General features: G+C 38.5%; 1 protein-coding gene across 2 annotated transcripts in view; it reads right to left on the bottom strand.

The window, feature by feature from the left end:
- Positions 1-11,730: 11,730 nt before the first annotated feature.
- Positions 11,731-18,903, bottom strand: part of LOC105489865 (protogenin) — a 123,910-nt gene continuing 116,737 nt past the window's right edge. For both annotated transcript variants that reach the window (XM_011755065.3, XM_011755072.3), the window contains 3 exons: positions 16,831-16,996; positions 12,903-13,007; positions 11,731-12,500 (listed from right to left, as the gene is read on the bottom strand). In XM_011755065.3, coding sequence (XP_011753367.2) covers positions 12,243-12,500; positions 12,903-13,007; positions 16,831-16,996 — 529 coding nt within the window. In that variant the 3' untranslated portion in view covers positions 11,731-12,242. The remainder of the gene's footprint in view (positions 12,501-12,902; positions 13,008-16,830; positions 16,997-18,903) is intronic.

The following is an 18,903-nucleotide window of genomic DNA, read 5'->3' as shown; positions in this document are numbered from 1 at the left end:
CTGCAACTTTGTTCGATTCCTGGTCATTATATTTTAAGAGCATGTATTGTAAACAACCTATAGCAAGATTTTTTATCCAACCTTTAAAGTGGCAGTATTTTGCTTTGTTTGTAACTACAGATATTAATTATACTTTTCCTACCGTATTACTTTTTCCTTTTTTCTCAGGATTATTTTTGCTTTTTTAACTTCTTTCCTGTCTTCTATTTTTCTTTTCTTTTTTTTCACTTTTATTTGAGGCAGAGTCTCACTCTGTCATCCAGGCTGGAGTGCAATGGTGCAATCTCAGCTCACTGCAACCTCCGCCTCTCAGGTTCAAGCAATTTTCCTGCCTCAGCTTTCTGAGTAGCTGGAATTACAGGTGCTCCCCACTGTGCCTGGCTAATTTTTGTATTTTTAGTAGAGACAGGGTTTCACCATGTTGGCAAGGCTGGTCTCAAACTCCTGACCTCAAGTGATGCACCTGCCTCAGCCTCCCAAAGTGCTGGGATTACAGGCGTGAGCCACCATGTCTGTCCCTGCCTTCTCTTTTTTTTTTTTTTTTTTTTTTTTTTTTTTTATATACAGAGTCCTGCTCTGTCACCTAGGCTGGAGTGCAGTAGCACAATCTTGGCTCACTGCAACCTTCGCCACCTGGGTTCAAGTGATTCTCCTGCCTCAGCCTCCTGAGTAGCTGGGACTACAGGTGCACATCACCACACCCTGCTAATTTCTGTATTTTTTTTTTTTTTAGCAGAGATGGGGTTTTGCCATGTTGGCCAGGCTGGTCTCAAACTCCTGACCTCAGGTGATCTGCCCACCTCAGCTTCCCAAGTGCTGGGATTACAGATGTAAGCCACTTCGCCCAGCTTGGGCATTTAAATGAAATCATACAATGTGTGGTCTTTATTGACTGAGTCCTTTCACTTAGCATAATGTTTTCAAGATTCATCCATGTCATAGCATCGGTACCTTACTTCTTCTTATGGCTGAATAATATTTCATTGAGTGGATATACCACACATCATTTGTCCATTTATCAGTCAGTAGGCATTTGGATTGTTCCTATTTTTTCAATACTATGCATAATGCTTCTATGAACTTATGGATAAGGTTTTGTGTGAATATATGTTTTCATTTTGCTTAGGCATATATCTACGAGTGGGATTGCTGGGTCAAATGTTAACTTTGTTTTTGAGAAACTGTTACTTTCCAGTGTCTTCCCCATTTTCACATCCTACCAGCAAGGTATGAGGGTTGTAATTTCTCCACATTCTCACCAGCAATTATCTTTTTTTTTGAGACAAGAGTCTTGCTCTATTGCCCAACCCGGAGTGCAGTGGCACAATCTCGGCTCACTGCAGCCTCCGCCTCCCGAATTCAAGCAATTCTTATGCCTCAGCCTCTCAAGTAGCTGGGATTATGGGTATATACTACCATGCCCAGCTAATTTTTTGTATTTTCAGTAGACACAGAGTTTTGCTGTTTGCCAGGCTCGTCTTAAACTCCTGTCCTCGCCGGGCGCAGTGGCTTCAAGCCTGTAATCCCAGCACTTTGGGAGGCCGAGACGGGTGGATCACGAGGTCAGGAGATCGAGACCATCCTGGCTAACACGGTGAAACCCTGTCTCTACTAAAAATATACAAAAAACTAGCCGGGCGCTGTGGTGGGCGCCTGTAGTCCCAGCTACTCGGGAGGCTGAGGCAGGAGAATGGCGGGAACCCGGGAGGCAGGGCTTGCAGTGAGCTGAGATTGTGCCACTGCACTCCAGCCTGGGCGACAGAGCGAGACTCCGTCTCAAAAAAAAAAAACAAAAAAAACCTCCTGTCCTCAAGTGATCCACCCACCTAAGCCTCCCAAAATGCTGGCATTACAGGTGTGAGCCACTGCCCCCGGCCTAACTTTTTGATATAGCCATCCTACTGGGTGTGTAGTAGTTATCTCATTGTGTTTTATATTTTTGGCTCATCATTGCTTCTTCCTTCTCATATCTTCCTTGTGAATTCTATTTCTTTCTTCCTAATGTACATCTTTTATCATTCATTTACAAGGATGTATTAGTGGTAAATTCTCTTGATTTTTATCCAGAATTATTTTTTAACACTAACACTTAAATAATGATTTATTTTGATATACAATTCTACATTGTAGCTTTTTTCCCTTGTGATGTTTTGAAGATATTATCACACCATTTTCTTTTTTCTTTTTTTTTTTTTTTTTTTTTGAGACAGAGTCTTGCTCTGTTGCCCAGGCTGGAATACAGTGGCTTGATCTCAGCTCAGTGCAACGTCTGCCTCCCAGGTTCAAGCAATTCTCCTGCCTCAGCCTCCCGAGTAGCTGGGACTGCAGGAGCACACCACCATGCCCAGCTAATTTTTGTATTTTCAGTAGAGACGGGGTTTTACCATGATGGCCAGGTTGGTCTTGAACTCCTGACCTCATGATCTGCCCACCTTGGCCTCCCAAAGTGCTGGGATTACGGGCATGAGCCACTGCGCCCATCCCACTTTCTTGCTTCTTTTATTGCCAATAAGAAATTTTCTTAGTGCAATCCATATAATCTTTTTTTTCCCTCTAGCTACCTTAAGTTCTTACCTTGTCTTTGTTGTTCTACAGTTTCACTATAATGTGGCTTAGTATAGACTTTTGTATTTCTACATTGAGGTTTGTGCTTCCTGAATCTGAGGATATATGGTTTTCATCATGTAGTAATTTTCCCTTTGAATATGACTTGTTCTTCATTATCTTTAGTCTTGCATTTTAAAACAGCTGTCTTAAATCTTTATCTGTTTTATATTCTCCATGTTTCTCTCTGTGTGCTGCATTCTAGCTGATTTCCTTATAGCTATCTTCCAGTTTTAGAAAATTCTTTTGCTGTTTGATAAATTATTTAACAGAGTTTCAAAGATTCAAAAAATGTATTTATTTTTATTTCTGGAAGTTCCATTCATTTATTTTTCTAACTTGTTTTTTATGTAGTTTTTACCTTCTCATATTTCAATTCCTTCTTTGATGCTCTCCACAGTAATCAGAGTATCATTTCAAAATGTTACTGCTCTGTTTTTCAGTCCCCATTTCATTCCCAATTCTAGAGATTTTTTTTTTATTTTAAATAAGAATTCAACTATGTTAAAAAGAAACTTTTTTTTTTTTTTGAGACGGAGTCTCACTCTGTCACGCAGGCTGGAGTGCAGTGGCCAGATCTCAGCTCACTACAAGCTCCACCTCCCGGGTTTACACCATTGTCCTGCCTCAGCCTCCCGAGTAGCTGGGACTACAAGCTGGGACTACAGGCGCCTGCCACCACGCCCGGCGAATATTTTGTATTTTTAGTAGAGACGGGGTTTCACTGTGTTGGCCAGGATGGTCTCAATCTCCTGACCTCATGATCTGCCCATCTTGGCCTCCCAAAGAAAAAGACAATTTTTTGGGCCATATTATCTGTAATTTATAGATGCTTTCAGTGGGAAGATTTTCAGGATTTTCTTACCATTTTAAAATTTTAATACTAAAAAAAAATTTATCCTGATGTAGAACTGTGACTATCTGGGCAAGTCCATAACTTTTGGGCTACCTACTATTTAATTCCTGAAGTGAGCAACCATCTACTGGGATGGGAACATTTTTATTTCCTTGTTGTTATTAAATAGTAAATGTCAGATGAAATCAATTCTCAGACACCTTAAATAGGTTTTATTCCTTCTTCTTGGACTGAACTCTATAGTCATCCCAACCCATGATATGAAAGCCATCCTCCTATAAATGGAAAGTTTTCATTCTCTATTCCCTCAAAAGAAAACCAAAGAATCAAAGAAAACATGGGTGTGTCTTTTTTAACTAAGGAAAACTTTTATTTAAATTGTGCAATCAATCAGTATTTAGACAGCAGTTTCATAAACATTTTGGCATTTAAACTTTTATTTGTTTTTGGCATGACCTATAGGGTAGTAGATAAACTACCCAGTGGGGTGGGAGGGAAGCACTAAGCAGTATTTACTATGATACTAGAAAAAAAAAACTACATTATTAAACAAATATGTTTTAAGAAGACATTAAAAAGATACATTCAAAATCAAGGCAAACATTTGCTTTCTTCGTGCAATGGCATTCACAGAGCTGATCCCCTGAGTCAAGTATAAAATTAATATAGCTCAGCTCTATAGTCCATTAGCAAGTCTACAAATGCTGCCCCTACAAGAAAATGGTATATGGAGTGAGAGGATCCAGAACACCCACAACATAAAATAATTTAACTGGTTCCCACACTTTCATTTAATTCACATCTTTGAAGAAAATAGAAAAAAAAAATCATACACACAGACATATAATTTTGTCCAACAACAGCAACAAGCAGACACATTTTCTTAACATATGTCCTCTACTCTACTGATAGGCTAAGGCAATGTGTGTTTATTCAGGCTTTGCAATTTCCTATTAACAGGCTCAGGTTGCTAATCATCAGTAATACTTTTCATTTGCAAACAAAGTAGATATCCAGAATGTGGTAACAGGAAACCGAACATTTGAAGGTCAAGATCTGTCATATTTTTGTTTTTAAAGACAGTTCCATAGAAAAACTTCTGTAACATAATTTTTTTTTTTTCAGTTGTAAGTCAAGGCTATGTCTATATACCTACCATGAACTACTTACAAGCTGTGAACTGAGGGAGATCTGCAAAGCTGTTCAGAATCGTATATGGAAAAGAAAAAAGGGAAAATATTTCCTTTCTCTAAAAAAAGAAGACAAGCATATAATTCTTCCCAACAAATCCTACATATGGACTCGAATAAACCAGAATCAGGTGCCAGTATGTGCTGCCCTATATAAAATTCATTCATTTGGAATAGTTTGCAGAAATATTAAAATACTCCATAATCTTGAAAAAGATATTTTAGAGAAAAATCCTAAATATGTACTTTTCTCCTCACCCATCTACCCTGCTGGACATATATGATTCTCTCTTTAACTCTTTAAAAGCCAACATATCCAAAAAAAAAAAAAAGAACATTTAAATTGGAGTAAGATGACTTCAAATTTAGTACTTCAAAAGTACAGTCAATTCCCATTTTCTCTTATGAATTTATCCACCTAACAGATGAGTGTTTCAATTTCAGCTGTATCTTTTACCAACCACTTTCTTCTATTGGGTTTTCGTATGTGTACAGGAGATGAAAACATTTTTCATTTCAACAAAGGCAAAATATAATTGCAAAGGCTGACATGTAAAGAAAGAGCCTGTAAGATCTTTCACAGCCTCATACAAATGAGTTTCGGATTATGATTATTTACACTTGAATTTTCTCTTAAATTTTCAAAGCACTATTGTTTCATTTTGCACAAAAAATTATCCTCATTTCACCGATAGAGAAGGAACAGAAACAGGTTAAGAATTTTTGTACCAAATGATTCTCAAAATTGTCAAGATTAGAACTTAGGTGCTTCAAAGCCTAACTTATACTTGGTTCTGATTTATGACTCTCCGTTAACTTTGCTCCCTCCTAAATTAATGCAAATAATGAATTAGTTTATGTTCATAAAAAATCATGGACTCTTCAGACCTAACAAGAAAGGATTACTGGTTACACACCTGGCTTTTTCAAGTTAATGAATTCCTGTTTGGAATATGGGAGCTACAGAAAATTACAAAAGATCAAATGCAATTCTGAAGACCTTGTCGAATAAGGAAATGCTTGACTAGAAAAGGACTCTAGAAACCATGCCTACCTTATTTCTAATGTAACTCTAAGCTCAAACAGCCTTCAGACACAATTTTGGCTGAGAGAAATGGAAGGTTTTGAAGGAGGAGAGAAATTAGGAGATGATAAGGGATGAGTTACAGCTGCCTAAATTCCTCCTGTGAATAAGTGGATTTAAATAAGGCAGTCTTCTCTTTTTCGATTGGTTATTACTCTGTAGAAAGGTTGTTCTGACACAACCTGGCCTTTGTGGATACAAGGGACAAAAAGTTGTATCTGATCATACTATGGAAGGCACTATGATCCTGGGCGATTAAATATCTTTTTTTTTAGCTGAGACAATGTATCAGTCCTATACACTTTCCAGTAGAGGATTAACTAACCAGGGTTTGTGTCTTGCCTAAACCATTCACTAGCTGTGACTTTTGGCAAGAGATCAGGAACCTGTTTCCTAATCCCTAAAATGGGGATGATACTTGCTTTGCAGAACGCAGCAGCGGTTTGCAGAGATGAACCATGAGCTAGGCACACTGTAGATGCTCAACAAATGGCATCACATTACTTCCTAGAGTCAGGAGAAGTTGTAAAATGACCAGCTTTCTTCTGCTTATTCGGAGTATTATTCTGGCCTTTGTCCCATAATGGAGACGGCTTTATCGATTTAGTTGAAGAAATGCTGAAAATTGGGGTGGAATTAGATATTATCTTTTAAAGCTGAAAGAGGGCCAGACTCGCGATGATCCAGAAATGAGAAGAAACTAGAGCTTTGAGAACCAGGAAAAGGCTGACGGGAACCAAAAAAGAAGGACAAGAAAGATCAAATTTCCTAGGAGATGTATATACATGCTGATGTAAGGAGAGGCTCTTGCTTCTCGGGAAATCTGAGGATTAACAAAACTGAAAAGCATTCAGTGGCTTGGTGAAGCTGAACAGATGAACCAGATTTAAAGGCAGAAAGGCTGCAGGCTGTGAATACGTTATTAAAAGAAAACAAAGATTAAACCTGTTCATCACTCTGAGTTCCTGTGTTTTGAGGTCTTCCCCCAACTCTTCCCCAGCAACACAATTACTGAAGAGAAAAGAAGAAAGGGTAACTGTAAGAAGAGTTTTCAATTTTTTTCTGAATAAATTCCATAAAGTTAGAGGCAAATATTTAGGACACTTTCTGATAAACATGAGATGTTATTGTATGAAGCACATATTCAGAAAGTTTAAAGCTAAATTGTTTTACAAGTATTTTGGAGAGAAAGTTTAGTGCATACTTTTGGTAGGCTACAGGCCAAAGTTTTCATGCTTTTGAACTTTAAAGATCCCCAAGGGGCACATGGCCTCAGATTTCCAATCTCTGTAATGCTACATTTTCCAGGGATCAGAATTCCATCGAAAGAACGTATCTCTTGTGGGCAAAACAGTGGCCACCTACAGAAGTCCATGCCCGAACCCCTGGAAGCAGTGGGCGTGTAGCCAAACGCACCACAAGAACTCGGTAGATGTGACGAAGTTGAGGAACTTCAGTTGGGGAGATTATCCTGGATTATTTAGGTGGGCTCAATGTGATCACCGAATCCTTAAACCTGGAGAACCTGTATCAGCTGGGGCTGGAGAAAGAGAAATGATAATTGAAGGAGCATCAGAGAGATGCTACCTGGCTGGCTTTGAAGATGGAAGGAGGGGTTCCCAGCCTTAAAAAACTGGAAAAGGAAATAGATTTTCCCCAAAAGCCTCAAAAAGAAACAGCCCTGCAATCGCCTTGATTTTATCCCAGTGAGACCCATGTTAGACTTCTAATCTGCAGAACTTAAGAAAAATTTGTGTTATTTTAAGCCACCACCTTCATGGTAATGTGTTACATCAGCAACAGGAAAAATAATGCAGTATCTGGTAAAAATACAAGACTGCCATGTTAATCTTAAACACCATCAATGGCTTAAAAAGGGAAAATGAGGAGATTAAAGCCTGAAACATACAAATTGCATTAGCCTGTGATCTTATGTCCTGAGCATAAATCAACTTAAAACACAGAATTCTATGGTTACATTCTTCTAAACATCAATAAAAAATCACAATTAGACAATGGGTTGTGTATGGTGGTCTCCAGAACCCGCCACTCAGTGCTCACAAACTGCAAAGATTATTCTGACTATTAAACCAATACAATTTTATCAGAGACCCACGTAGCAAACGGTCAGGAATAAAGTCTGCAAAATACATGTGTAGTCTTAGTGACTGTTTCAATATAACTGGAGCTTTTTTTTTTTTTTTTTTTACATTCAGTATTCAAAATTTACATTCAATGAAACAGAAATGTATATAAGTGAACCACCATAGCCACTGCTGAAGTGAAACCACATCTGGGTATTCTTGCATTAAAAAAAAAAAAATGATACTTTCAATTCCAACTTTTTGTGACATGATCTGAATCGTTTTCAAAGGTGTCTTCGTAAGAACTTGAACAATGATCCTGGGTTGTCAATCATGAGCACATTTCTGGCAGAAGTCCTTAACAAAGCCAAGACAAACTGATGCAAACCTCTGTCATTGTTCCCAATGTTGGCATTGCTCTTGTTTGAAACACAGACAAAAGTATAGCATTTGACACTAAGAATCTAATTTCTTTGGTAAGGCAAAACTGATTTTTAAAAGTCACTTAAAGGATAAAGCTGTATTTCTGCTTTTAGGCTAATCAAAATATAAAACCCCAGATTTCATTAAAAATTTTTTCCCTTCACCCAAGGTTCCACTGAAGTTTGAAAACTGAGCTCCCTTGGTGCAATGCAAACATTTCAATGTAACAACTCTAAATTCCAATCTAACAACTTTAAAGAGCACATCTATCAAAGCATAGCCCACTTAAAGAGTGACATGATTTGTTTGCCTCTTACATTCTTAGAGATGAAAAGCATCCCTATTAAGGGACTGCCTCAAGCCGTCTGAGCTAACCAGGTAATGCTTAAAGCAGGAAGAGAACTATACGGGCTAATTCAGAGGTACCATAATACTCTGCAACATAAAAGCTTGCTGGTATTTCTGTTGACATTTCACACTCAAGGTGCTTTGGAAAGTATCACATCATTTGGCAAAAACATCATGTGGCTGAATCAGCAGATTAAATGACAAGTCCCCATGCATGTTATTTGTATACAGACTGGGTTCTGAAGAGACATGTTTGGTTTAACATAAAAACAAGAAACAACAGTTTAATGTACAACTAAATTTGCCTATATGCAGAGGTAACCTTAAATATCTTTGGTTTTTTCCTTTTAATTTGCTGATAAAAAGTACTTGAATAAAAACACTGATAAATACCAATATAATTGTATTGCTTTTAATTATGTAAACTTAGGCCTTTGATATCTTTTGCTACTAAAGCTAGATTCTCTATCAGCCTCTAAATAAATTTATTTCAAATCTGCTCATCTTTACTTACAGGCTAACCTATATATTTTAATGGTCTTTGGTATGAAAATACTGATGAGCAGTATCTTGTAATATTTGGCATAAAAATGACATGCATGTTATCAGTACTTACGGCAAATACATCTTTGGAAAAGAAAATAGTTACCATATGCATATCAGCCCCTTTGAAGTAAAATACCATGAAGTAATGTCACTATGACAGATGAGTGGAAACCTTCACATTTTAATTACAATTTCATACTCACGACTTCAAAGCAGCTCGCTTTGGTCAAGTAAAAAGAAGTCTTTGCTGTCTTACTAAATATCTTATTCAATGAGACCAAAGTATTTATTTTCGGTGAAAACAATTTTTTTCTCTCCAACAAGTAGTTTCAACAATATAAAAATACTTTAATACTGTATAGTTGAAGATTTACTTGCTGAAGAAAAAATTATACCTGAAGTTCTTTGGAACTATCTGCTGGTAAAGTATTACAACTTATTTTAAATGCTCTGGTAACAATAAGGTAGTTAACATTACTAATCTATTTAACTATAACAATCAATATAAACCCTATTGTTTCGGGTTAGTAACTACTTGTGTAAGTTTCATATCTATAGATGTTTCTAGTTAATTCAATTTGGGGGGAATTAGAATCAAAATTTTACTTTCTACTGAAAATTCTTTGGTAACAGGATTATTATGAAAAAGTCTGTATAAGAACAAAATGAAAAGGTAAAAAATGTACTGGTAAATAATTATCAAATAGTTATAGCCTAAAGTTCTATTATAACTATAAGCCTATTCATCAAAACCCAAACAAACAAAATACTTACCCTCGAGGACCTTAGCTCATCTTTTAACCATTTAAAACCATTCAAATTCAAGTAGTCCTAGACACATCTTCCATAGCCATGATGGATGATGTTTCAGCTTTAGATTTTGTTTGCCTTTTAATGAAAGCTTAAAAATAAAATGATCTCATTGTACTTAATTTTAGATACTGATAAAAATTGGCCCTATATACTTAGACTTACAAACCACAAAGCGCCATACCCTGTCAATCTGCCCATGCTTCCATGAGGCAGCTCAAAAGTAACAAAATGTTCCCTGAGTACAGGAAAAAAAATAACACTAGAATAACTTTAAAAGGAGGTAGTATAAAACAGGAGCTATAAAGGCAGGAGCAGCATTTTTCCTCGCTGCAGACTGTTCACCTAAAGCTCTGCTTTTTTGTTTGTTTTGCGATGAATTCCGTACTTAGATAACTAACTGGGGGACTGTGAATTTAGTTCAGAAGTGGTTGCTAGCACTGAACTTTAGTCTTAATCACATCCAGTTTGGCACAAAATTACAGATTAAAAAAAAATTAAAAATGTTGTATCTACAGTCATTGGACTAGCGGATGATGCTGTGACTATTATTCGCTAATATTCTTTTGATTTTAGGACATCAGTTAACATGACCCTGCCTCCTCTAGGAACAAAGCATTTCAAGTATAAACCCATTCGGATTCCTTTTAAAACGAGAATCAAAAGTCACTTCCAGGAAATTTGAAAAAATACTTTTAAAAGGATATGGGACCCCTTCTCTCCAGGTGTTCAGTTCTTTATCCTCTCCCACTGCTCGGCACCTAGGTAACTGTCTCATGACTGAGAGAAGGCCTATGGTATGTAGCTGAGTAAACAATTCGCTGATTTCAAACCAGCAAGAGGATGAACTCACTCCTGGAGTTAGCATTCCTCATTCACAGCATTGACACTGAAGGAAGATTAAGTAGATACCATATTCTCTTAAGAATTCAAGAAAACACAAGTAGGGTGACAGAACTCTGAATATTTATCCCTAAACAAAACCTGCACTTAAAAAAAAAAAAAAAAAAAAAGCCTTGGTAAGATACTATACATCCAAATAGTTATTGATAAAATTCAAGAAACTCTTAAGGCAACTTTTTGTACTCCTGTCCTAAACGATTTCATGAATATTAAAAAGGTATAAGGCAAAGAATTTCACAATATATACTGAAAGGCACTGTTACCATAATAACTTCAAGTTCATTTTACTGTCTACTGTTGCATTTATCTTCATTCTTAATAGCTTATGAAATGTCTTCACTCCTTTAAGCCAAACTGGGATTTTAAAAAAAGGAAAAAAAAAAACCCATCTTAATCCATTTTCTTTAAAATTCCATTTTCTGCATGGGGTTTTGCAACTAATACTGGCAAAGTTGAGGATTCTTTGCAAACTAGACAGTACAGCCTTTGGCCAACTGTCAGGCAAAGAGGAAGGTAGAAAAGGCACAGTTCTGGGCAGCTTGAGGTTTGGGATACAGGAGATAAAGCACTCAGACTCTAATGCCCAAAACATAAAAGCCCTTTAAGAAAAATGATCCCTATCTGGTGCTGAATAGTTCTGTTCTCAAAAGAGATGTACTTTCTTGTTTTGGTCATTCGTTAAAAGAAATAGTCCCACTTTTCCTCTTCTCAGTGGTTTAATGGTCCTCACTGCCAGAGGTATGAATTTATCCAAACCATGCAGATGTCATAGTTTCTGTTTAAAAAAAAATCAGAGCTTCAGATAAACATTCTTACTCATCTACCTATATGACTCCTTTGATCACACGCATTACACACACAGCAATGAAAACACACTACTACTAGGAAGTATCATTGGTTATGTAGCTGAGATAAACTCTAACAACAAATGAGGTAACGAAGTTGTCTTCAGAGTTTGCCAGGAGGCAAACTGAGGTAGATACTCAGCAAAGGGGCTTTCCAAAGTCTTCCCTTTGCTCCAGTGATATATTTTATAATCCAGTCAAACATCTCGACTGTTCTTTCACATTGCTGACGATGAAACATTCAAATTACACAAGTTTAAAAATAAAAAAAAAACAAAACACATTCAAAAAAAGTTGAAAAACCCCATAAAGATACCAAGGTTTTCACAAAAGGCTTTGGCTCCCTGTTCATTGTCCTTCGAACAGACTTACTGGTGAGAATACCTGAGCATGGCCGTCTAGATTGGAAAATCATTTTTATCAAAGCATAGCATGGCAGATGGCGGCTGCAGAACTGAGGAGGAAGTCTGCTCAGTAACGGATGACACAGCAGGATCTTCACACTTCCCCATTGTGCAATCTCCACCTGAATCACTGCCAGTGAAAGAATCAGAGGTTGGGGGGAGTGGTACTTATAACTGAGGACAGATGTATCTCATCGTTGGACTCATGAGAGAACCGTCCAGAATCCCCAGTCTCGTGGCTGCCTTCACTATTTGCTGAATGTTCTGTATCAGCTGCAACACCAAAGGGTCTTGAGAAGCTGGCGGTCTGACCCGGGGAGCCGGGGGAGTCTTGTTCATCACTGATTAATACAGTGGTGCCTGGCTGGTAAAAGCAGACGGCTGGAGTAAATCTTCTTTGAGGCTAGACAAAAAAAGATAAAATGGCAATGAGAGTCCAGACTGATCAAATCCCTGAGCAAAAGCTCATCAGGTCCCCTCAGACGGGTAGGAGCACATCAGAATTACCTGTGGCAAGCGAAGTGTCAAAAGCTTCTTCAGTGCTTCTGATGCACGCTCCTGCTCCTATCCCTTTCCCCACTGACCCCACTCCCCGCTGAAAATCACAGCTCTGATGATTATTCCAACTTCTATTCAGTTATCATTCACCTCGCTCTCCACAGAGTCATGCCCCAAATTAATAAAATCACAGCCATGAAGAACACAAAAAAATTAAAATAAAGCATGAATTCACATTTTCCTCTTTTTTAACCATCATTTCATATATCATGCATTGCCAAACATTTTTCTCACTTGGATAGGTTACCTGTTCAACTTGTATCTTCTTTGAATCTTGGAAAAAAAACCATTTTTTCTTAGAGTTGTTTTTAATTATAGGACCATAGCTATTAATTATCAGGTCAGTTCCTCCCTGAGGAAATAAAAGAGGGGAAATGTAAAATATCTTGGTATCACAGATTTCACTTTATCACAAGTAGTGCATACTTTAACTTTGACTATATGCTTTACATTTCCCTTTTAATTTTAACTTTATTTTAGATTCAGGGAGTACATGTGCATGTCTGTTACATGAGTATATTGTGTGGTAGTGGGGACTGGGCTTCTAGTGTACCCATTACCCAAATAGTAAACATTAGTACACAAAATGCTTAAATGTTAACAAAAATGATCATAGATGTCATTATTTCTTCTTTAAAACAGGCAGTACAGCTGGGCACAGTGGCTCATGCCTGTAATCCCAGCACTTTGGGAGGCCGAGGTGGGTGGATCATGAGGTCAGGAGTTCAAGGCTTGCCAGGCCAAGACGGTGAAACCCCGTCTGTACTAAAAATACAAAAATTAGCCAGGCATGGTGGCAGGCGCCTGTAATCCCAGCTCCACAGGAGGCTGAGGCAGAGAACTGCTTGAACCCAGGAGGTGGGGGCTGCAGTGAGCCAAGATCACGCCATTGCACTCCAGCCTGGGCAACAGAGCGAGACTCCATCTCGAATAAAAACAAACAAAACAGGCCGGGCGTGGTGGCTCATGCCTGTAATCCCAGCACTTTGGGAGGCTGAGGCGGGCGGATCACGAGGTCAGGAGATCAAGACCATCCTGGTTAACACGGTGAAACCCCGTCTCTACTAAAAATACAAAAAAAATTAGCTGGTGTGGCAGCGTGAGCCTATAGTCCCAGCTACTGGGGAGGCTGAGGCAGCAGAATAGCGTGAACCCAGAGCCGAGACTGCACCACTGCACTCCAGCCTGGGTGACAGAGCAAGACTCCATCTCAAACAAAAACAAAAATAAAACAAAACAAACAAAAAATAGGCAGTACAACATAGGGTATTTGTTAGTGGTCAAAACAATATAAAAGATTTTTAAGATTATACATAAAGTATATATTCCAAAACACATTAAGATATATGTATGTGGTATATATTCCAAAACTTATTTTCAAATGGTATAGCAAGGAAAAAGTATATAAAGATATGAAATTATCACATTAACATTTATTAATCTGTGTATTCTGTACATTATTCTCTCAACCTTTCTGTATGTTTGAAAATTTTTAAAAGCAGATGGGGATAAAAAACCCATAATGAACCCACATACGCTCAACAAAATGACATTAGATGCAGTTATCAACTCTAGGGCTAACCCAAGGGAATTAAGAGATTCTCCAAGGCCGGGCGCAGTGGCTCAAGCCTGTAATCCCAGCACTTTGGGAGGCCGAGGCGGGCGGATCACAAGGTCAGGAGATCGAGACCACAGTGAAACCCCGTCTCTACTAAAAATACAAAAAATTAGCCGGGCACGGTGGCGGGCGCCTGTAGTCCCAGCTACTCAGGAGGCTGAGGCAGGAGAATGGCGTGAACCCAGGAGGCGGAGCTTGCAGTGAGCCGAGATCGTGCCACTGCACTCCAGCCTGGGCAACAGCGTGAGACTCCGTCTCAAAAAAAAAAAAAAAAAAAAAAAAAAAAAAGAGAGATTCTCCAAACATGTTTCTCTCCTTCACTTCAGGCCTCTACCTCTCTGCTCCTTTCATTGTAGTTTCTTTTCTTCCCTACAACATCCTCCCCACTCTGCTTCTCTCCTAACCTCTCTCATATCTACTTCCAAACTAGTAATAATACAATCACAGTATATATATTAGTACTTTTTTTTTTTTTTTTTTTGAGACGGAGTCTCGCTCTGTCGCCCAGGCTGGAGTGCAGTGGTCGGATCTCGGCTCCCTGCAAGTTCCGCCTCCCGGGTTTATGCCATTCTCCTGCTTTAGCCTCCCGAGTAGCTGGGACTACAGGCGCCCGCCACCTCGCCCGGCTAGTTTTTTTGTATTTTTAAAGTAGAGATGGGGTTTCACTGTGTTAGCCAGGATGGTCTCGATCTCCCAACCTCGTGATCCGCCCGTCTCGGCCTCCCAAAGTGCTGGGATTACAGGCTTGAGCCACCACGCCCGGCCTTTTTTTTTTTTGAGACTGAGTCTTGCTTTTGTTGCCCAGGCCGGAGTACAACACCGCGATCTCAGCTCATCACAACCTCTGCCTCCTGGGTTCAAGCGATTCTCCTGCCTCAGCCTCCCGAGTAGCTGAGATTACAGGCATGCGCCATCACACCCGGCTAATTTTTGTATTTTTAGTAGAGATGGGGTTTCTCCATGTTGGTCAGGCTGGTCTCGAACTCCTGACCTCAGGTGATCCGCCTGCCTCGGCCTCCCAAAAGTGCTGGAATTACAGGCATGAGCCACCACGCTTGGCCTGTATTAGTACTTTTTAAGCTCATTTAAAATTTTAGGTTCTAATGTTTTAGATAAATCTGAAATAAGTTGAATGGATTAATTTGTATTAGAAAGTAAAACCTAAATTAGGCTGCAAACAAAAAAAAGAGAAATAGCAAATATTCATTTATTCATATTCACCTATAATATGTATTGTATATAATGTACTAGATACAAACAAATTACATCTGTTGAATATAATTCATAAAATTTAGTATCAAAACTGCCTGAAATTTTGTTATACTTCTGTTATTCTAAATTTTAGGAAATGATAAAGGAAAAATAATTTGTAACAGGGTTTGGCAAACTTTTTCTGTAGAGGGCCAGATCATAACTATTTTAGGCTTTGCAGGCCACATATGGCCTGTGTCACATCATCACCACCTTTTTTTTTTTTTTTTTTTTGTAAACAATCTTTACAAACGCAAAAAACAGCTGGGTGCGGGGGCTCACACCTGTAATCTCAGCACTTTGGGAGGCTGAGGTGGGCAGATCATCTGAGGTCAGGAGTTTGAGATCAGCCTAACCAAGATGGTGAAACCCCACCTCTACTAAAAATACAAAATTAGCCAGGCATGGTGGTGCACGCCTATAATCCCAGCTACTTGCGAGCCTGAGGCAGGAGAATCACTTGAACCGGGAGGCAGAGGTTGAGGGGAGCTGAGATCGTGCCATTGCACTCCAGCCTGGGCAACAAGACTGAAACTCCATCTCAAAAAAAAAAAGTAAGAAAACAGTCTTAGCTCGGAAGGTAGCCACACAAAAACAGGCCCCAGTTTAGCCTGGGTGGGACTGTTTGCTGACAACTGATTTATAGCACACTGGTTGTGGGAGCTATTGCAATAAATGTACAATATCTAAAGTTGTAATGTGACTAAAGGTAATTTTAAAAGGTATTGTTCAGAATGCTTACAATAGCACTATTATTATATATACTGGAAAGGACATGAAGTAACTTCTTCCAATGGTGTTTCTCTACTATATCCAACTTTCTTCAGCCATGAAATGAAGGATCTTGAGGCACCTTCATCTTAGATGCTCCATATTTTTTAAAATGTCATTCATACTTGGGATGTTCTGATGAGCAATTAAGTTCAACAATCAGCCAAACTAAGTCAAATGGATTAACAAAATGGTGACCACCCAGTAAATACAGGTCAGTCCAAACTATAGTAAATATAGACTAATGACCATGGTGTTCTTGGTTAAGACAACTTCACTCCATATAATCTCATCTAATTGAGTTTTTGTTACCTCCTCACTTTTTTCTATAACTCTTTCTCACCTTTTATCTATCCTCACTTTTTTCCCCCTAAATATTTTATGTAAGGAATGATCTCGGTAAAATTTCAGTATTTCATTAATAAGAGTATTAATATAATATATTCAACACACAATTTTGGGGGAAGTACATTTTACACACACACAGAGGAGGAATGGAAGAAAGGCTTATGCAGCAAATCCTGCAGCTCAGTACCTTTGCATCAATGAAGTTGTTCGGCATGATCATTGGCATTAAAGATTCTTCATTTCCTACAGCTCCTTCCAGGTTCTTTCCTACCTCATTTCCACCAGCTAAGGAGGCACTGGTACGAGGTAACTGTTGAGTTCCATTCTGTGCCGTCTTGGAGGCAGATGATTTCCTAAAACATTGGCAAAGAAGAGGAAGTCTTCTAGTTTCATAGAAGATACAGGTAAATGAACCACCTGGCCTATTAACGAAACTTTGTAAGCAATGAAGTTCTTTAATACCCATTTCTCAAATATTTTTAGAATCGAATGTTAGATTTGCAAACTTTTATTATTTGAAGAGGCATCTTTATTTCTTTTTGCCTTGATGTCTACTTAATATAAAATTACTCTCTATAATTATTGTTGCTTATTCATAATTTGTGCAGAAATTATAATTTTTAACTTATATCTTCCCCTTAAGGTCTGAGGATTATTACACTAGCATAACAATTCACTTTCCAATTATTGATGGTAAATTTAGAGTAGTACTTCAAGATTTAGGCAGTACTAAACAATGTGCATAAATATTTTATTTAAAAAATCTTAAAGTGAGAAACTTGGACAATAAAACTAAGGCAGTTCAATATACACAAAAACGTTAGAACTATTTCATTAACATAATGTTTTTGAGTAGTATGTTTCTATGTAGAAATACAAAAGATATAGAGGAAACTGAAAAATCTATGCTAACGGAGGGAGTCTAATGACGGGGATTACCTAAAACATCGTGTATTTCATGCTGATTTTTTTTAATTAAAAAAAAAAAAACCTTAAGAAAATAAATGAAAACAAAACCTAAAATATAAAAGGCTAAAAATAGACAAGTTCACTGAATGCAAGCTACTGCTAAAAATTTGGCCAAAGTCAATCCATAGATGAGATTTCCTGACAGAGTTGACAGATACTCAATCCATGTCTGCTACATTTGTTTTAACCCTTGCCTAGAAAATCCCACCATATGTCCTGTGGTGTTCTCAGCAACTCAGGCATTTCAGGTACTGTTACTGAAATAGAAAATATTCCAGATAGTAAGAAAAAGAAATCCTCTTGTAAACATGATCAATTGTGTTTTCTTTTCTTTTTTTTTTTTTTGACAGGATCTCTCGCTCTGCTGCCATCGTGCCCGGCCTAACATTTTTCACAGAGATAAGATCTCACTATGTTGCTTAGGCTGGTCTGAAACTCCTGGCCTCAAGAGATCCTCCCATCTTGGCCTCCCAAAGCTCTGGGATTACCAAGGTGTGATTACCACCATGCCTGCACAAGTGTGCTATTATTATTATTTTTAAACCAAAGGATATTCTTTCTGTTTCTCAAAATACTAAGAAAATGAGGACACTAGGCTGGGCACAGTGGCTCACGCCTGTAATTACAGCACTTTGGGAGGCAAAGGTGGGCAAGTAATTCGAGGTCAGGAGTTCCAGACCAGCCTTGTCAACACAGTGAAACTCTGCCTCTACTAAAAATACAAAAATTAGCAGGCATGGTGGCAGGCGCTTGTAATCCCAGCTACTTGGGAGGCTGCAGCAGGAGAATGGTTTGAATCCAAAAGGTGAAGGTTGCAGTGAGCTACTGCACTCCAGCCTGGGCAACAGAGCGAGACTTTGTCTCAAAACAACAACAACAACAAGACACTAGTCCTCATTTAAGAATACTGGCATTGGCCGGGCGTGGTGGCTCATGCCTGTAATCCCAGCACTTTGGGAGACTGAGGCGGGCAGATCACGAAGTCAGGAGATTGAGACCATCCTGCTAACAAGGTGAAAGCTCGTCTCTACTAAAAATACAAAAAAAATTAGCCCGGCATGGTGGCGGGCGCCTGTAGTCCCAGCTACTCAGAAGGCTGAGGCAGGAGAATGGTGTGAACCCAGGAGGCAGAGCTTGCAGTGAGCCGAGATTGTGCCACTGCACTCCAGCCTGGGTGACAGTGTGAGAGACTCTGTCTCGAAAAAAATTTTTAAAAATTAAATTAAATTAAATTAAAAAAAGAATATTGGCATACTGTTTTCAAATAGCAAGAAAATACTCTCCCTCTAAA

Source organism: Macaca nemestrina, chromosome 7 (genome assembly GCF_043159975.1).
Source record: "Macaca nemestrina isolate mMacNem1 chromosome 7, mMacNem.hap1, whole genome shotgun sequence".
NCBI lineage: Eukaryota > Metazoa > Chordata > Mammalia > Primates > Cercopithecidae > Macaca > Macaca nemestrina.
This window is presented reverse-complemented; position numbering and strand designations above follow the sequence as displayed.